At 34.2% G+C, this 20,184-nt stretch overlaps 1 protein-coding gene across 1 annotated transcript in view; it reads right to left on the bottom strand.

Annotated features, from left to right (window-relative positions):
- The window catches only part of ATRNL1 (attractin like 1), a 609,453-nt gene that overhangs the window by 403,209 nt on the left and 186,060 nt on the right, over positions 1-20,184 (bottom strand). The window contains exons 21-22 of the mRNA XM_063307208.1: positions 18,421-18,473; positions 1,511-1,605 (exon numbers count right to left, since the gene is read on the bottom strand). Of these exons, the coding sequence (XP_063163278.1) occupies positions 1,511-1,605; positions 18,421-18,473 (148 nt within the window). The remainder of the gene's footprint in view (positions 1-1,510; positions 1,606-18,420; positions 18,474-20,184) is intronic.

Below are 20,184 nucleotides of genomic sequence, written 5' to 3'. Positions count from 1 at the left end.
TAAAGAATGATGTGCCTATAATTATAACAGCTGTTAATTTTTGCTTCCTCAACAGGAGGTAATATTAAAATATTACATAAATAGACAACCATTTAAGACTGAAAACTGAAGAAGACATCAACATTGTACAAATATGAAAAAATATTATTTTGGACAGATATGGAACAGCACAATTTTTTATTTTAAGAAAAAAAGAGAAACAATCTCAAAATACCCATTATGGCATAATAAAACACTGTCTAATCATTTTCAAATATTATATTTGAACTGATATCACTGTCAGCAGTTCCTTCTTTTAATTATTTTATCCTTTAAAAAGTTGGCTAGGAATTTTGTTATATGATTATTATTACTGTTGTTATTGCCTTCAAGTCAATTTTTGACTCCTGGTGACTGCCTGGACTATTCCCCACAGTTTTCTTGGCAAGGTTTTTGGAAGTAGTTTGCCATTGCCTGCTTCCTCAGGCTGAGAAAGAGGGACTGCCCAAGGTTACTCAGCTGGCTTTGTGCCTAGGACAGGACTAGAACTCAGGGTTTTCTGGTTTCTAGTCTAGTGTCTTGACCACCACACCAAACTGGCTCTTCATGATTTTATATGATTGTATATGTTTTTATATTGTTTTTACTTCCATTGGTTTGCTGTTTTTATACTTTTTTAAATTGTTTGTGAGATATCCAGAGTCTTATATGGAAATGGGCAGCTATATAAATTTGATTAAGGAAAAAAAAGATGCAATTGCCAATGTACAGAAATCAGCAATACTGCTCCATGTGACTGACTCCAGCACTACCAGTGTGATAGTTCCTTCTGCCACTTCTACAGCCCCAGTTAGCTTCACTAGGTTTAGCAGAGCCCTGGCCTCTGACACAGGAGAATAGTGGGGTAGTTTAGAACACCCAAGCACCTAAAACTCTTCCTCCTAGCATTTGGCAATTTCTCAAGTAAATGAGTAAATGAGTTTATTTACAAAAATAATAGAGTGGAATAATCCTTCAAGCTACAAACTTCTAAGAAATAAAGACTCAGCTGCCAATATCAACAAGTCCTCCAGAGGTTTTTTTTTTTCTAAAATACATAACATTTAACAATACTATGTTGTTATGGTGGAGTTATTTTTCTCATACCTACGTCCATTTACCATTAATGCTTCATGTTTATATGGCTGCTTTCAGAGCAGGATTATTGCACTCCCCAGGGGCAACATGAAGATAGTTAATCCTAACAATATGCTCTGAGAACCAAATTAGTGACACTGAATAATGAATGGATGGAATAAGGGAATAACAAACTAGCTTGCTATGCCTGAGTTGTAAGAACAACAGTACTGACAGAAGTACAGCCATTTTTCTCAGCTTCAGTAATAAGGCTTGCAAAGCTAATCATTACATCACCTGAGACTTCAGTTCCTGGTTGTCTTAAAAGAGATTTGTTTTAAAAAGAGCTACATACAAATAAAACTCAATCTATAATAGCAAATTATATTATAGGCACTTATTTATATCAGTTTACCTGTTCAGGATTTGCAATGAAGTTTATGGCAGTGTGATGGCGATCATCTTCTTGTAATAGACTGAAGGTAAACTGGTAGTCAATCAGTAAACTATCTGTGAACAAAGTATTAAAATGAACAGATGTGATCATGTTGAATTTCAAACAGGAACTATAGAATCAATAGCTTGTTCAGATTCATGGAAATTTCAGTATAGTCTACCCTACACCTGATCTTAGCCAAAAGGCCGAGAAGCGATTAGTCTACAATCTATACATTACAGTTAGAGAAATAATAAGCTTGATCTGCAATTTTCTTCATTCTTTATTGCATTCATTTCCTCTTTGTCATGCTTAAACCACAGAAAGTGAGAAAAATAACACCAAAATGCAATGTGTATATGATTAATAGGTTGAATAAGTCACACATTTTCATTGTTTTATTATCTGTCGATAATGTTAATAATTTCAAAGAGTAAATCCAATAAACGGAGGAGGACAGAGATGATTTTCCCTCCGCTCCATAGCCTTCCATGCTATGGAGGATTACCCGATTCCAACAAAGTTTCTGAGACCATATAGGAGATAATTGTAATGGAAGAAAGAAATAATAAATATTCTTGTTGCATGTTGTTTACATTTGATATTAGTTTTCACTTATCAAAAGTTAATGAATCTCTCTCTCTCTCTCTCCAGTTATCAGCACAAGATTCTTACACTGAGAAACCATTTAACTATTTAATAGGTTTGGCAGTGAGCCATATTTGAATGGGGAGAGGTGATTCAGAACATTTTTGGACACTCACATGGCACCTGTAGGCAACTCCTTAAAGAAGCTGTTTTGGTGGGATGGTGTAATATAGTTCATGCATTTAATTTAAGCAGGTTCTAAGGGGTATGACATAGATGTTCACTTGTGTCCCACATCACTTTTTCCCCTCTACAGTTATGGTCTTTATTCCTTCTACACTATTGCTTCTTCCAGTTTTTTGGTCTTTTGATGGCAATAATTTTTCTAAACAGTTATTTGGCCTTCCAGCTATGTATTCATCCTTATTATTATTTTTTCTGCTTCTGGAAAACACTGTATGATCATCCATCATCATTTCAAGACTTTACCCATATAGTCTATTCACCAATATGGGAAAGTGCTTGCATGAAAAGAAAGGGAACATTGACATGTAAACATCCTAATCGTATTATCTAAGTTGGCTATTACTATAGGTAGTCCTTGCTTAGCGACCACAGTTGGGACTACCAATTCTGTCACTATGCACCATGATCACTAAGTGAAACATCACATGAACGTGACCTATGATTTTATTTCTGTGTTCCCCATTAACTCTGCTTGTTGCAGGACGGTTGTGAAGCACCAAATAGCAATCAACAGTCATAAATGTGCACCGGTTATGAAGCACCCAAATGGCAATGACATGACCGCAGGACACTGCAATGGTCATAAATGTGAGGATAGGTCACAAAGCTGTTTTTTATACTGTCATCATATCAAACGGTCATGAGGCAGTCAGTAACTGAGGACTACCTGTATACTACAGCTGGTCAGAAAAGGATAGGGATGCATTCTCTTACAAAGTAAAATCATAAACTACCAAGTAGGACAGAATACAGAGAGTAACACATTACATTTAAACTTGGATCAATTTATTCATCACATTGCCAATAAAACTATTCATACTTTTTCATATTTTTGGTTCAAATTTATGTCCACAATTGGATTATTCAAATCAGCTTCCATTCAGTTATATATTTAAAATTATTCCCTTAAGTTTGAATTAAAATTCTCCAGACAGAAAACAATCATAGTACTTATTATATTCTTGACCAAGAAATGCACACTCCTACACTGACAAATCCTTAAATTAAACCACAGTTCCAAAATGGAGATAATAAAAGACAGTTCTTTTATTATTAAAAGGCAATTCTATCAATAGCAACTACTAAATTCATTGATTTTCCAGGAAATGTTCACATTTCTTTAATAGTAGTTTCATCACTTACAGAACCATAAATTTTAGAAGGTCAGAAAATGAGCTCTCTTTATTAGCTTGCTCTCAGTTTACCATAACGTGTGAATCCTATCTAACAAAGACACTATGGCAGTGAACAGATTCGTGCATCATACTAAGCCAAGCAATCTACATTATTGCTTACTGTTCTATGTGAATTAACTTCCAAGAACCAGCAAAAGATCTTGTCTAGCTGATGCCACCCCCAAATTAAATAAACATGGATTATAACAGGCCTTCAATATATGAGAAGTACTTCCAGTGTTTCAGTAAACAAGATGAGGTATTTTTACACACAGTTACATGATGAGGTCAATCATGTTTATTATGAGGAAAAAAAGATATAAATCCAAAGCTATGTAATCTTAGTTGGAACCTTCTGTTTTCTGAACTGCAAAATAATAAAATGAACTCGCCAAAACCAAAAAGCAAACCCTTTAAGCACTCCTTCTAAGTTCTAAGCAGTCAGATTACCACCAACTAGGAAAAATGTTTTCTTCCAGGTACAAATGCCATGACTGATTCCCTCCTCTGATCTTTATCAGGCTATACAGAGGAGCAGAATCTAATGGGAAGTTCCACTGGTATTTGCTTGAATATATTTGGAACCCCACAAGTGAAAATTTTGCTACTCACTGAAGAAGGACAAGGACAGAATAGGGATATTTGGAGTAGAGCATGGGTATGGACACACACAGTTCCATATATTCTTCTTAAGCACCATGTATCTAGTGCAAAACCATTTAATTGGCAAAACAGCTTCAGTATAGCAGTTTAGTTTGGGAGCCTATTGACAAAGAAACTTAGCAGCCATCCTATATTCTTCAAAAACCAATATGATTTTAAAAAGAGCAGTAAAGTGATCCATTAATGCATAGATCCATTAATAACATATCTATATGCTATTTCTTTGGGCATTTTTAGCAATATCCTACCATTAATGTCAGTCACTGGGACTCTACACTTATTTAACATATAATATACAAAGTCACATTCGGAGAAAGTATTTATTTCCGAGATTTCTTCTTCATTTCTATAGGTACAGTTCATCAGATTTTAGTATAAGGCAATTTCCTTACGAGCTTATATACCAATGATTTTTCCCCTCTGTAATATAAGCTAAGCAAGCATATTTGACATGTGGACAAAATTTGGCCATTTGTCCAAAAAGTAAAAGGAAGCCTCCCAGCACCATGTGCAAGATATTCTTTCAGACTATTAAATAATGAAAGTAAATAAAACTGTACATAGTTTTATAAAATAAATTGCAAAAAAACTAAAACTCATTTTCATTATACTCTGTTTACATTTGGTAACCATACAGATTCCTATAGATTGGTGGAATAGCAAAGCATATAAATAACAAGCTTCAGTCCTGATAGAATCAGGAGAAATTTTACAGGATGAACAAGCTGGCTTTAGACAAGGTAGGTCAACTGTAGACCATGTTCTGGTACTGCACCATGCTAGTTAGAAGCATATTCCCAATTTAAAATCACATTTATATGTAGCATTCCTGAACTTTAAATTTGCCATTTACAACTAGAAATGCTCTGTAGGATAAGCGCAAAAATACCATTATGAATAGAGAACTTCTTTATCTGATCCAAAATTTGCATATCAATTATTCCATGAGAGTAAGAAAATAAGAGTAATAACCAAGGGCTGCTTTCTGAGGTGATACACATGCAGAGTTATGCAGCAGGGATGGCCCCTGTCCTGTTTAATTTGTTTATTAGTTCAATGACTGAATCAGAGAAAATTCAGAATGTCAAATCCCCAAATTGCCAGACACCAATATCCCAATACTGCTAGTTCTTAGAAAGGCAATGACTTATATACTTCAACACAGAACAGAACAGGCTGGTATTTAAATAATTAAAAAAAAATCTAAAGTCAGTCTTTGCCAAAAAGGCCAAAAGATGGCATATAGATGAAACCCAACAGAACAGGTCTGTATTGGGAGTGGTTTTTCATCCCAAGGGAATCTGAAGGGCTCATCATGTTTATATCATCCAGTTGGCATGAAGATCTGTAACAACCAAATAATTAACATTATTTAAACCATGTGAGATGGAAGCATCATATATTTTGGAACCCAAATAAATGGGATATAGGGAGGGCTGAATAACTTTTCTACTCTTTGGATTAGGTCTTGAAAACATTTTCTGACCAAATTCAGAAAATTTACCAAATAAGTCATAGTGAGCTGTGAAGGATTTGCCCATTTCTAATCTTGTCCTTTTGGTCTCCCTAAACTCCTGAAGCAAATCTGAATGTCTAAATTTCTGTCTCCTTTGGGTTCTGGGGCATCCAAAGCTGAGCACCACTTTCATGAAACAAGTTTTTTCACAGAAATCACAGAGGAATTTCTGAAAATGAAGCATAAAACAAATGTGCTAGTCTAAGCTACAACTATGTTTGTGACTGACTATGGCTAATTGAACAATCAGTAACCTCTAAAATATGCTGTTTTAGTTCCCATAATCCTTATGGGATTATAGAAAACTGGACCACAACACTGCATTGTTTCAGACATAAATATACATCCAGGTTGTTCCTAAATTCATTTACATTAATTCCCAATAGTGTAAGATTATTTATTATTGAGTAAAATTATACAAATAATGGATATATCTTGTCTTCCAAATATTTTTGTCCCTATATCTTTATAATAGTATTTAATTCATAAAGTGTTAATTAGTTAGTTACAATGGGTAACTGCTGGGTATCTTGTACTACATTAGATGCCTTACTAATCTATGAGGGAAATGTTGATGAATTTATGCACACTAAATTTTAATTTTTTTTTTACTTGATAATTTTATAAATATTTAAGATAATGACTTTCATTAGTTTAGCACATAAAACTAATTCATTTGGATAGTTTTATTTATAGTCAAACTTCTCTATATTAATTTATAAAAGTTTTCTGCATGACAACTCCCCCCGTATGATTTTTGTATTCATGTGCATCCAAAAGTTCCTTATGTTATGACCTGTGGTTACAACAATAAATTTATTTACTATTAAGCTATTAATACAAAAGTTTCTTTTTTTTCTTCTTCACACCTTGTATAAGCAAATACATCACTTCACACTGGAAACCATACTATGTTACTGCAGAAGCATTTTGCACTCCTTAATCAGGACCTGTCTCTTTGCTGAGTTTTTAAGGAACAATTCCTTTTCTGATGAGCACACAAGACTCTGTAGAAGGTTAATGGGAGTTCTGTGACTCTATACTGCAGGGAATAAACACATTGCTCTAATCAAAATAGTTATAAAATATGCCTTAACACTTAGCCTTTGAAATGCTTTGCTGCAGCCTATTAATGCTCAGAAACAAATTGAGAGCAAATCTAACTTAGAGCAGCAAAATTATTACACTATGGCTGTTCCAACTTTGGACAGTTAGCAGACAGAAAACTTTTTGAAAATTTCAAAATGTGTATGATATGGCTTGTGGAGTCAAGTCCAGTTAACTAGACTTGCATAGTTCTATTCAGTTGCTGGTATTGTATTAGGGATATTTTTAACTTACTTACCCTGTCTTTTAAACCCCTTGGCTTGTATCTACTGTATTTTGGACTGAAATATTATAATCAAAAGAAATTATTATACAAATTATGAAGACTGATTTTTGCAACCAAGTTAATACTACACCAAGGACAATTCCACTGACCTAAATAGTAGCATCCAATTGTGTTCTTCAAACAGCAGAATTAACACAATTGGTGGATGAAATGATACCTTCTCCTCTGTAGATCCCATGCACATCCCAAACGTACATGGGATCTCCAGGGGGCTTTAGGTTCCTCTGGAGCCAATCCAGTGGGCATGTGCAGGACTGCAGGGGGAAGAAGAAAAGAGAAACTCCTATGGCATGAGTGAAAGTACACTCATGTAATATTCAATTTAGCGCCACAACTACAGTGTAAAGATATGGGTTATTTTAACAGCATAAAGAGCTTAAACATTGCCATGTGATATGAAAAATATTAAGATAAGGTCACTGTAAGATTAACACATCCTTATCAAATATTTATGTGGAGAACTTCACTTCCTCAACAAATTTTGCAATTGTTAAAAAGTATCTTTGGACATCAATATGTAGATTTGATGTAGACACTGCAGTTTTTCCCCATGTCAGCCTGTTTTTTTAAAGAGGCAAAACTCATGTTTCTATTCTAACAACATTAGAAAACAATTTTAAGTCATCTACATTTGTATTTTATATTTTTTAAATTGCAAAAGAAAACAGAAAAGATTTGGGTAAACTGCTAAGAAGGCAGCAAAGCACAATCCCTAAGAATCTGAATGGCCTTAAGGATGGAAAAGGAAATTTCCAAAGGGATGAAACCACAAAACAGATTTATAGTTTCTGCTCACTGTTTCAGTAAGAATGGTATTTCATTCTTTGCATATTTTAAAGGAACTGAAAGAAAGAGACAAATGAAGAACACTAACAAATCTTTGTAAGAAGGAATGAAATAGAGAATAGGCTTCCATATCTTTTGGTGATGGTGGTTTGTTTGCTCAGGGATATTTTGAAGGCAGTTGGGAAGAACACTGGAGTTGTCTGCTTATTTTCTCCCACCATTGTAGTGTATGTACAATGCCAGTGACCCCCCCCCCAAAAAAAACCACCCTGGGGATGTAATTTGGTCAGTCAATCTTAAGCAATGGAAGGCAGATTTTGACAAAGCAGCCCAGAGAAAAAACACCAACACTAAGTGAAACAAAATGGCAGAGACACACTGTACAGTACTAATTATGGGGATCGCCACAATCTTGCCGTAATCTCTCTCACACAGAGTAGCCACAATATTTTTCTTTGTTCTTTGAAGCACCTTTCTTTTTACTAGTTTCTATTCCAATTTGGATTTTTTTACTGAAAGCTACATTTATTGTTATTGTCCAAATCTAAGTTTTTACTTTTTCACAGAAATATTTCTTTCTCTCCCAGCTCTTTACCTTCCAAAAAAAAAAAAATCAATAGTTTTCAGTTATAAGGCTCACTCTCATGAAACATTCTATTATTTGTTACACAATCCATACAATCATTAATTCTGGTATTTGGTTTCCAATTCAGTACTAAAAAAACAAACAAACTACCATTATATAATTTTCAAGGTAATACTTTTTCATCCATATACTACTAAAACTCTCCTGTTTTTGTGTAACCTTTAACTGGGTAAAACGGTGCATCTGGTAAGGAAATACCTCTGAAACTATGGCCCAACGGGTCATGAGTTTTCTAGTTTCCGTTATTTTCATACCATGAGTGTTTTGTCACAGGTCAATGGTTGAGTAATTCTTGTATTACGATAACATCAAGGATAGTCAAGGGAAACAACTGTGGGAGTTATAATTCAAAACATGTGGATTGTTCCCAGTTGCTTCCCTGAATTGCATTAAGAATTAATTTATTAAATATGTGTATCCATTATCTATTACAGCAACTAACATAAAATAAAATTAGAAAGCAGTGAAAATAGATCTTCATTCAACATCTGGTATCATTTCCAGATGAGTTAAACAGGTTTTTTTTGCAACAGTACAAGCAGACCTGTACTCTATGATGCACCTTCATTAAAATCAGATTAAATAAAATATATTTTTTCTTACTCCAAAATGAAATGAGAGAACTTCTGGCTTTTTTTCAATATATTTCTGAGGAATGGGCAAATATTGAACTTTGGTGATATTAGGTTATTTTCAAAAAATGCAATAACTGTTGTTTGCATTTACAGATAACAAATATTTTACCATCAGGATCCCAACAACATACTGTTGTTTACCAAGTAGCTACAATCCAAATAACTAGAAATTTTGTTGACTCTTTTTTACTCTTGTTAGCTGCAATCCTAGTTTGTAGAAACACAAGTTCTTTAATTTGATTCCAGGCAGGAGCCTTTCAGAATCCTATTCCAAAATGGATTATGCTTGAAATTATAGATATGTGCTGCATACATTGAAAATATGGTGATGATGCAAGGGAATAGAAACTACAAAAAAATGAAGAAAAAATTGGGAAAAAAAATCTAATTTAGATTTTTGGTATGTGATAAATAATAGTAAAGTTTTGCAAGTTTTGGGATAAATTCACTTTGAAGGGAATCCAGGAGGTAATACAGAAAGATAGCAAATGGATTTTGCTGAGTCAGCTCCCCCTCAGATATTTCTCAAAATTCAGTGGCAGAACATGAAGGAGATATGCTTTTCATCTTTGTTTCTACAATCCCTTATTTTACGAGGGGTAACTCTGAGAGTGCCTGATTCATTTCCTTTGCATAATGGCCCCTGACATCACCCCTTGCTTTATTCCCATTAAGATATTGTTGTGGGACATCTATCATAGGAAAGGCAAGCTATATATTATACCTCCTTTCTGAACAATTTAAAGACCACATACAAAACACATCTAAAAATATCTACACATAATTAAAGAAATAATATCTATGAAAAGTTTTTTTTAAAAAAGCTGGAAAATGCTGTACTTGTTCAGTACTGCAACAATACTCAGTTATGGGCCATTATTGTTATTTCATAACTCTAGGCTCCATATTTCAGACCTGGCTGCATTTTCCAATAACCTTATTACATTAAACCATATTTTGTTAGTAAACCATCTGCTAAAACTATTCTTTCTTATGCAATATACTGGGATTCTAATCTAGGAAGCAATTTGTTCCACTAACTATCCTTAGATATTAAGAAGAGTTTTTTCCATACAGCTTTTATTCCTAAATTACCAAACACTGAGAGTACAATGACAGTTTGTGGTGATCATTACTACTACATTTAACAGTAATAAAAATAGCCTCAATCTGCAAAGTCAATTAGTGTCAAATATAATTGCTGGAACTCATTACTCTAAGTCAAGCATGACAGCTTTACAATTATAGTGGGTACTTAGTTTAAACAAATGGGATCCCAGAAGAAAACTTGCAATAAAAAGGCAGTAGCAGATAATCAGATTGCTAGGCCATGTCTCTCAGTTCACCTGGACTATGGGTATTGCTTTTCTTGCATCAAGAACCTACCATTGTTTTAGTTCTTGAACTGAAATTCCAACTTCATTTATTAAAACTGATTTCTTCTAACACATTCTAATGTTGCTTCCATTTATATTTTAAAACAATGCTCACAAGACATTGAGTTTTAAGTATTTAAGTATTGTAAGGCTGCCATCTAGTGCTTGAAGACCCTTTTTAAAGTAAAATTTAAAACTAAATTCAAAATTGATTTCTTTTAAATGTATTATATTACTATGACATTGCTTCTGTACAGGTGCACATTTGAAAGAAGCAGAATACATTTAAAGTGTTACATTAAAAACATATTGGATAGTATGTTTGTTGTGGAATATTTCGTGTAATACTAACTGTGCAAAAGAAATGTAAAGAAAAAAAAAGTTTTGTTAGTCAATGACAGCAACACCAGTTAACAATAAAAATAGAAATCCAATAATAAATTGATAATAAAAGCAAAGAAAAATAGCACAAAGGCTGTGCAAACTTTTGAGTTCTGAACAATTCTTGAGTATCCTGGAAAAAGAAGGCAAGTCACAGAAAAGCCCAGAGTCTAGGCCAGGTGTTTTAGCATGAGTGGTAGACTTGAAAGTCAATCTTGAAATGAAGACTGTAGATGAATACATTACTCAGTAGTAGGTGTTGTGAGTAGCAAATTACACCAAGCACTCAGAGACAAAGAATAATGGCTGACCACCTGTCCTCCCACCCCCACCTGGAGTTCTGAAAATTTAAAGGCCACTCAGTAATTTCCAATTTGTCTTCTGCCATGGGCAAACATACAAACCTTTGGTCTTTATTTCTTTATTAGAAATAAAGAAATACAGTATCATCTGTTTTTCCTGATACAAAGATTCATTCTTCTTTACTCCCATGTTCTGCTAAATCAGCATGAATGTTAGAGAATGAAAAGCATATATAAACTTCTAACTCAATATCCTCTTTTTATATAAATTTGTCCTACACAAATACAAAATATTAAATCAACAGTACAGTCACTCACTTCTGGAACAAGCTCATTTGATATTGTAATGAATGCCTATTCTAAAACACTATCAGACTCATGAGCAGGAATTCAAAGATATCTGATTTATTAAAGAATAGTATGCAGGATCACAGAGAAAGCTGAGAATGATAAAAGCACGCCAAATGCAAACTAAAAACCCTCGGTGCAAAGGAGATCCCTCCCCCCGTAGAATCTTCCCAAGTTCACAATCCCAGGTGCTCCTAACGGCTTCCGATGGTCTGCGGGAAAAGTCCTTGAACAGAGAACATAACCCAAACACATTCCATTGTAATGAACACAGATACAGAGCTTGGTACAAGGTTTCACAGCAGCTCCCTCCCAAAGAGAAACGCGCATCAGCGCCATGGCATGTGAAACATTACAATGTATACTACACGTTGAAACAGTGAACATGACAATATTCACTCAAATACAGCTTATGGACTATTGTGACCAAGGCCATCTGTGGGAGAATCAAAATTAGAAAAATGATGGGTGGACCATCTACTCCAAGCCCTCTTCCTGTAGTATATGTCCTACCATTTTCCAGACTTTGACACTGACACACTTGTGCATAGATTCTTACAGCCATGGCACTGAGCAGTAACCAAGGCACAGATTCAGAAAAAAGAGAAATCCTAAGTTCTGGTGCCTTGCTGCAGAAATCTGAAGCACAGATTTGTTATTACTGCAGGACATAGGTGCTACAGAAATGAAACTATGCAGCCCAAAATATCAATTAATGGCCAAACTCTCTAAGCTACCACTGCTTTGATCAACAAAACAACCCCCCCTGCCCCCCAATGATAACCTCCCTGGCTCATCAAAGCTGAGCAGTTACTGGGAGCAAGATTTTAGCCATAAGGAGTGCCCCTTTAAACACTGTCATCCATGCCAAATGATGCAGAGAAATTAAGATAAATAGCCAAGCTAGACCAGAGAAAGTCAAAAGGACTCAATTATGTCACAAAGTTTGTTAGAACAACTTACCAGATCAGAGTATCCAAACCCTGTTACTATCTGTTACACTCCCAACTATCTATAGCTGAATTTTAACCCACCCACCCAACTACCCACCTGTCAGCCCCACTAGGTAGACCAGACCAGGAAATCAAATCACATGAAGGTTAAAACAACTTTTATTGAGATTGGCTATAATCCCAGAATTGTACAAGCCTAATTGTGCTGTACCTCCTCCCCCTTCTTATACTCCTGTGAATTAGGGAGGTGTCTGCTTCAGCGCTTCTGAATGTTATCTCATTGTTTTGGACTTAAGTGATGTTTCAGCTCCTGTTGCCTAGGTTCCTGCATATATCCATCAAGATAATCTTACTCTCTACACCACCCCAAACAACTTCTTTTCCTGTAAGCTTTCACTCATGGTCAGAATGGAATATTTTCAGGATCATAACTACTGAAGCTGATAAGTTCTCTGATACTATCTACTCCAGGAAAATATTTGATAAATACACATTCCTTCAGTCTTTTCATTCACAATGGCATATAAAGTGTTTATCAGATTGCAGTCTCAATTAAGAATAATTTTAAAAATTAAATTGCCAATAATTATATCAAGAACTTTTCTAAGCCAACATCCTGACATTCAAGGAAACAAGGAAATATAAAAATCTGAAGAGAATTATAAGAGGCATTGCTTGGAAATTACCATCTGTTCACTTAATAGCATGTTTCCAAGTTATGGAAAAGACATTTAGCCTCTTTATACCTTTTATCCTTTTTAAACTATAGACACTCAGATCTTAATCTCTTTTCTAAACAAATAAAATAGGATTTTGTTTTGGTCATTGACTATACATAAAATATTTATATATATGTATACATACACAACAAATCAATAACAATGAATTATAGGGGCAAACTTCAAATATTATTGTTAATAATCCTACCAACCAACACCTATGACTGTGATATATGCTCTTGATAACTCTAAACAATTGTTCTAATATATTTTTTTCTGAAAATGATTATCAATAATGTTAATGTCTTTTAGTTCAAGTGCAATTTGCTGGAACTATAAAGGTGGCATCAAACCCAACACATTTTTCCTCATCACTTGAAAACATCTGTTTCTGTAACTAATACCCAGAAGCACGGATTCTAAAACCACATGGATTTCAGCTGCTAATATATTAAAAGCTAATTCAGAAATTTGGATGCCTCCTTTACCATCTAGAATTAATTCATCAACATCCATCATATAAAACAAATACAAGGAAAGGCACTGCATTTCATAAAATATTGCATCTGCAGCTTGTGTGTCCTCACAAAATTATTTGTGTCCATTCTGCATACACGAACATGTGCCAAATCAGCTTCTTTATGACTCACTAAATTTTATGTTGGCTTAAAACAAAATGGCTTGAAATATGGAATGTGGATATATAAACATTAAAAAATTAGCCTGTAGGTGTAAAACCCAAAGTGTGCTGAACAAAAATGTATAGAATTCAGTCTTTTCATCAGCATCCTTTTACTGCAGTTACTTTCCTCTTTTTCCAGAGAGCTGCTTAGTCAACCGAATCTGGTATGCATTTTACTTCCACCAGTTTAATTCAAAACAATGTTGCAAGAATTATATTGAAAATATGCTAAACCATTTATATTGCATGATTTATTTTGAATTTTATTTTTAAGTCACCGACTATAGCCATCAATGATAATAGAACTGATCAGTTACTACATTGCCAAAGAAAACTTCAATTTCCAGTGTAGAATTTCCAAGCTATAAATCAATTTGTGTGCCTCCCCATGAATAAACTAATTTCATTGGGGATGATAGGCATTAGATTTTCGCAGCAAACCGGACCATGGCCAATATACTTGTTCTGCATTTTATACCCACTTTGCTCATGACAGTGCTCCCACTCTGTTTGTGAAAGCATTTTTTTTAATATGGCCTCCTCACAAGTTTCTTGCAATCCTCCAGCAGTCACAATCCACAGTTTAAGAACCACTGATGTAGAGAGATTTCCAGAAACTTGTAATAATACTGAAGGAACATTCCATTAGTATTATCTCTACGAATTATTAAATTATGTTTAAATCATTCCCTAAATTCAAGACTATTTTGAATTTAGATTTATTTATTTATTATCTATCCCGCCTCTATTATTTTTATAAATAACTCAAGGCGGCAAACATACCTAATACTCCTTCCTCCTCCTGTTTTCCCCACAACAACAACCCTGTGAGGTGAGTTGGGCTGAGAGGGAGTGACTGGCCTAAGGTCACCCAGCTGGCTTTCATGCCTAAGGCAGGACTAGAACTCTCAGTCTCCTTGTTTCTAGCCCATTGCCTTAACAATTAGACCAAACTAGAATTATAATCTATATAAAATACATTATATATGCATACTTTGTGCTGAAATATTATTTTTTTCTTCTGAAAAATATAAGCAGGGCTAAATATAGCAGATGATGAGAATTTTCCAAAGCAGCTCATTGTACTTGTTGACAAGGATGTTTGTGTTATTTATCTTAACTTGAAATTTTCTTTACTGTAAAATAACTAATCCTATTAATGTTTGGTGATCCATCTACTTTGTTACTGAAACTTCTTATTTAATTCTCTATTCTTTCCATCTCCCATTAAGAATAATACTAGCTCTTCATTAAGAAGGGAAATCACTTAGGATTTTGCAGTTTCAACATCCAGACATATTAACAAAATCCAGATTGGATAAAATATCATATTTACCAAAGTCCTTCACCCATTCCCCCATCCAAAAAGCTTTGGTTCTATGAAATCAAACTTGTTAAAATAGCCCATACCAATTACTTCCATTCATCCATTCACACTTGTTTGTAACTTTAATAGTTAGAAAGCTGGGCAAAACAAAAACCAATTCCATTTGTTTTATGCTTTTACATGTTCACACATATGGGAGATCATGTAGCAGTTCTCCATCTCAGAAAAGGTACACAATGATTTGAGTGACAGCAGTGTTGTATGACAGAAATCTCCAGGACATTTTGAAGTACTGATGTAGATACAAATAGGAAGTAATTATCAAAGGTTTCAAGACTTGTTTGATTTCCAATCACCTAAATAGCATTTTGAACATTATTAAATGCATAAGTCATTATGAGAAAATATAAAGTGTAAGGATTCATAAAATATCCTAAAAGTTATTTTTTTAAGTTAGAATTTCTTACAGTTTTTGTAACACTGCAAAATTCAAAGCTGAGTGACCTTTTGTGAAAATAATGTTTGAATCTCCAAGCAGACTGGATGAAAGAAACAGATGGAGAGGGATACCAAAATTCCAACAGCCTCTGTTATATATCCAAGAGCTATAATAAAGTTATAATTGCTTTGTATGATTATAAATTTCTGCAACCTTCCTGAATCTGACCATTGTCAGAGTCTATACTGCTGGCAAGGATGGATCACTAGCATAACTTATTCTGATGACTTTTTCAGAAAACCTGAATAGTTGAATGCACACAGAAGCAAGCCATGTATAAATGAAGAGAGACTATTCAACGAAAACACAATTTGCTTCCATGAAAATGTATGTAGAACTATAATCTCAAAACTTTCACTAAAGCTCTTATTATTATTATAAATCTGCAGCCTTTGTATAAAAATAAGGCTTAGCAGTATCTACTTTTACTTTGTGTGAGTATCTTCAATAGTGCCAGAAAATGCATTCATCTTTCATATACTATAGGACCTTTTGAAAATGTTTGAAGACAGTATGGAGCTATTTGTATTACCATTATATTGGACAACACCATTTCATTCACAGTATAACTAAGTGAAATCACCCAACTGACTGAGAAAAAAAAACATAGGTAGTTTAAATATCACAAAAAAAAAATTGAAATATCAAAATATCCTGCATAAACTGAGAACAACCCCCACATCTTGAACAACTGGACACTGAGCTTAGATAAAATACTAATGTGGTTAACATATAACACAATGAAAAATGCAGTAATACAATAGTTCTCAACCTGTAATACCTACCTACCTACCATATCTATCTACTAATGTTGAAATTCTTGGTAAAAAGAACAGTTATTTTTCAGGTCCCAAGTATCTTCTTTGGACACTCACATATGCCTTGGCACCTGCAGGCATCTCATTAACAACTCCCAGAATACATGGAGATCTACAAAAGTCAATGGACTGTAACCATACTTAAAGAAACAGATAAAAAAGGTATGAAAACAGCTGCACTAATGGACTGTGATAATTTGGTAGGTGCACTAAATCAACTGGGATATTAAAATGGTTCCAGTATCTGAAATTGAGAATCCTTTCTTTACCAAGATTATTCTTAATGATACAGCTGTCTTATAAAATGCAACATAAAGCTGCTGTATCAAAAGAAAACAAAAACCTTGCCTAGCATCCTGTTTCCTACTACTGTATGGCTGAAGACATTTCTAGGGAGCCCACAAACTGAAAGGAAGGAAATAGCCCTCTCCATAGCAAATGAAACTCAGAATTATCTATATAAATGGCCATTACCACAATTTGTGAAACAAATTCTATGCTACTTGCTCTGTGAATTGCTTCAAGGGTGGTTTTTTTTAATTATTTTTATTAAACCTTTTAAATTGGATAACACCAAGTGCTAGTGTTATATCAGAGAGGCTTATCTCCACATCATCATAATTTTATAAAATGTAGCATGTCCCCTCTCACTTGTCTTTTTATAAACTACATGGCTCAAAATGTGGTAACCTGTCTTTATATAGGAGTTGCTGCAATGACCAGATCATTTGTGTTTCTCTCCATGGGTCTCTGCTTTACTTGAATATTTAACTTAAGAAAACTTATATCTGGTTAATGAAGCATCAACACAGAATGGACATGAATTTTAAAAAATGATAAATTTATTCAGAGTGCAGATTTACAATTAATGTAAGCGCTACACGATGATATAAATCCAAGTCCACAAATGTCTAAAATACTGATAGAAGACAAATGGCTTTAGCTATTTAAAAGTGAAGGCTATCTGGGTATGGTTCAATTTTTTTCAAGAAGATATATGAAGCAGAACTACTAGAGAATTACAATATGATTTTTATTTAAGCTGTTCAGTGTCCACAAGTTTTACTGTGTCACATCTTGTTCATTGTTTACATTTGGCTGTATTTATTTTTCCAAGCATAAAAATGTGTTGAAAACACGAATGTCTATACATACAAAACATTCTGTTTGTACCACTAAATCACACAAACATTCTTGAAATATTCTATACATATGTTTTCTTATAAATTTATTATGCGATTTATTTAACTCTAGTTACTTTAAATTCATTACACAAGTTCTTTATTTTTATTTTTTTCCACTATTTGACTCTCATATTGAAGCTTAAATGCAATCAACATGATTGGCAAATTAATATCAGTCTCTAAGAAGAAAGCATGTAGATGCTTATAATTATAAATAATTATCTATAACAACATTTTTAAAGCCATCCCTTCAACAGCCAGAAGCACATTACCATCCCCTATTTTTAGTAGAAAGTATAGTGATTTATCTTACAAAGCAATGATACATGTTTGCAAGATAAATTTTAATAATTTCTCTTGAAATAACTAATCATGATAAGGATTTTATTTTTCCCATGCATCTCTCTCCTTGCCCAAGAAACTCAACATTTTAAATATAAAGGTCATATAACCAAATAATGACAAGGTTACTATTTAATATCCTCTACTCCATATCTACCATAAACTTAACACTGATCAATAGTTTCTTATTAATAATTTATTGGATGTCACCAATTAATAATAACTCATTACTATTTGTATAAAGTAAATGTTAGCATGTATATTATTTCAAAGGTAAGATCAGAGGAAAATGAAATATACAAATACTTACAGTAACATGTTCCCCTGAGTGGATTACCAAGGTATCTGTTCTCAGAGTCACAACTGCCAGGAAAAAAAGACAAAACAAATAGCTAAACATGAGACAATTATAAACAATATAGTGCACTAAACATTTTAAATATAAAGGTCATATAACCAAATGAAAAATAAAAACAAAAGTCACTGAAACTACCTTTTATTTTTTGTCAGCATATCCAATAATATATATTCTATGCCTGTATATCAATGAATTTAAGGTAGAATATACCATTCGTTCATCATCCCATTTTAATCTTCTAATAAGTACAGTTATTACAGCAAGTACAGAGGATATGAAATGCACTGGTCTTCTGTTGACATGTTTGGGTAACTTATACTTGTTTGATGTTAGTTTCTGTTTGGTTTGCATTTTTATTCTTAGCAAGATAGAAAAAGCTAATGGAACTACATGGAACAAAATGTGTTAATTGCATATAATGTGTTAACTGTCTGTGTGCCTGTATCATTTATTATGTTGCATCTCTGTTAATTAATTAATTAATTAAATTATTTTTATTAAAAGAGAGTAGAATGTTGTATTCAGATCTGATTACAGAAATAAGACACACATAGGCAATGGTTACCTGCAGCAGGAACAATGCTTATCAAATCAAGTTAAACTCTGGAAGTTCACTTTCCATGTCTAACTCTGGGACAGATAACCTGCCACCTTTGGTCTTATTTCAAAATCCCTCTGCAAGGAATCAATTTAGTTTATCAGGCAGTGGGGAAGGGTTAACAGTCTCACTACTACTATGTAATCATTTCCAAATATATAGCAGTTATATCATTCTTTTTATTCTAAAATAATGGAACTCTAAAGGTAAAGGTTTCCCTTGACGTAAAGTCCAGTCGAATCCGACTCTAGGGGGCGGTGCTCATCTCCGTTTCTAAGCCATGGAGCCGGCGTTGTCATAGACACTTCCGGGTCATGTGGCCAGCATGACGACTCGGAACGCCGTTACCTTCCCGCCGAAGCGGTACCTATTGATCTACTCACATTTGCATGTTTTCGAACTGCTAGGTGAGCAGGAGCTGGGACGAGCAACGGGAGCTCACCCCGCCACGCGGTTTCGAACCGCCGACCTTCCGATCGGCAGCTCAGCGGTTTAACCCGCAGCGCCACCGCGTCCCCTAGTGAACTCTAGTACATAATAATTTAAGACATCTAACACAATCTGTTTCTTTTGTAGAATTTTAGATTTTTTTCCCTTCTATGTTTCAAATAACTTCTTTGTATACCTTGAAGATGGTTTTTAAAGGACAGCATAATGACTTCTCCTAATGACTTTAGCAGAACAGGAAACCTCTAAATAAAAACATATTTTTATAATAGGCCTACACTAGACAAGAAACTTGAAAACTACAGTATTTTTGTTCATTTCCTCAGTAATGCCATCTTTTGTGATTAAAATATACTGTAATGGTGTGTGGGAATGATCTTGGGAGACAGGGCAATGAGATGCAGCGAAGGGAACAGTCAGGTAAAACGCAGCTTAGCCCCCAGAAGAATATGGGCAGGGCAAGAGGCTCAGAAGACTAGGCTCCCTAGTTTCTTGGGCTGTAAAGGGGACACGGGGAGAAAAGTACTTTCAGACGTGCAAGATTCTGTTACTGTAACTTTACAATAAAGTAGAATTAGCTCATCTGACTGTGTATCCTGTCTGGTCTACCTAGTAAGGCTGACATCAGTCATTCCTGCTGTGGGCTAAGCTTTTATCTGTTCTCTTGGCCG

The sequence above is a fragment of the Candoia aspera genome, chromosome 6, assembly GCF_035149785.1.
Source record: "Candoia aspera isolate rCanAsp1 chromosome 6, rCanAsp1.hap2, whole genome shotgun sequence".
Lineage (NCBI taxonomy): Eukaryota > Metazoa > Chordata > Lepidosauria > Squamata > Boidae > Candoia > Candoia aspera.
Note: the sequence above shows the minus strand (reverse complement) of the source record. Positions and strands in the feature narration are given on the sequence as shown.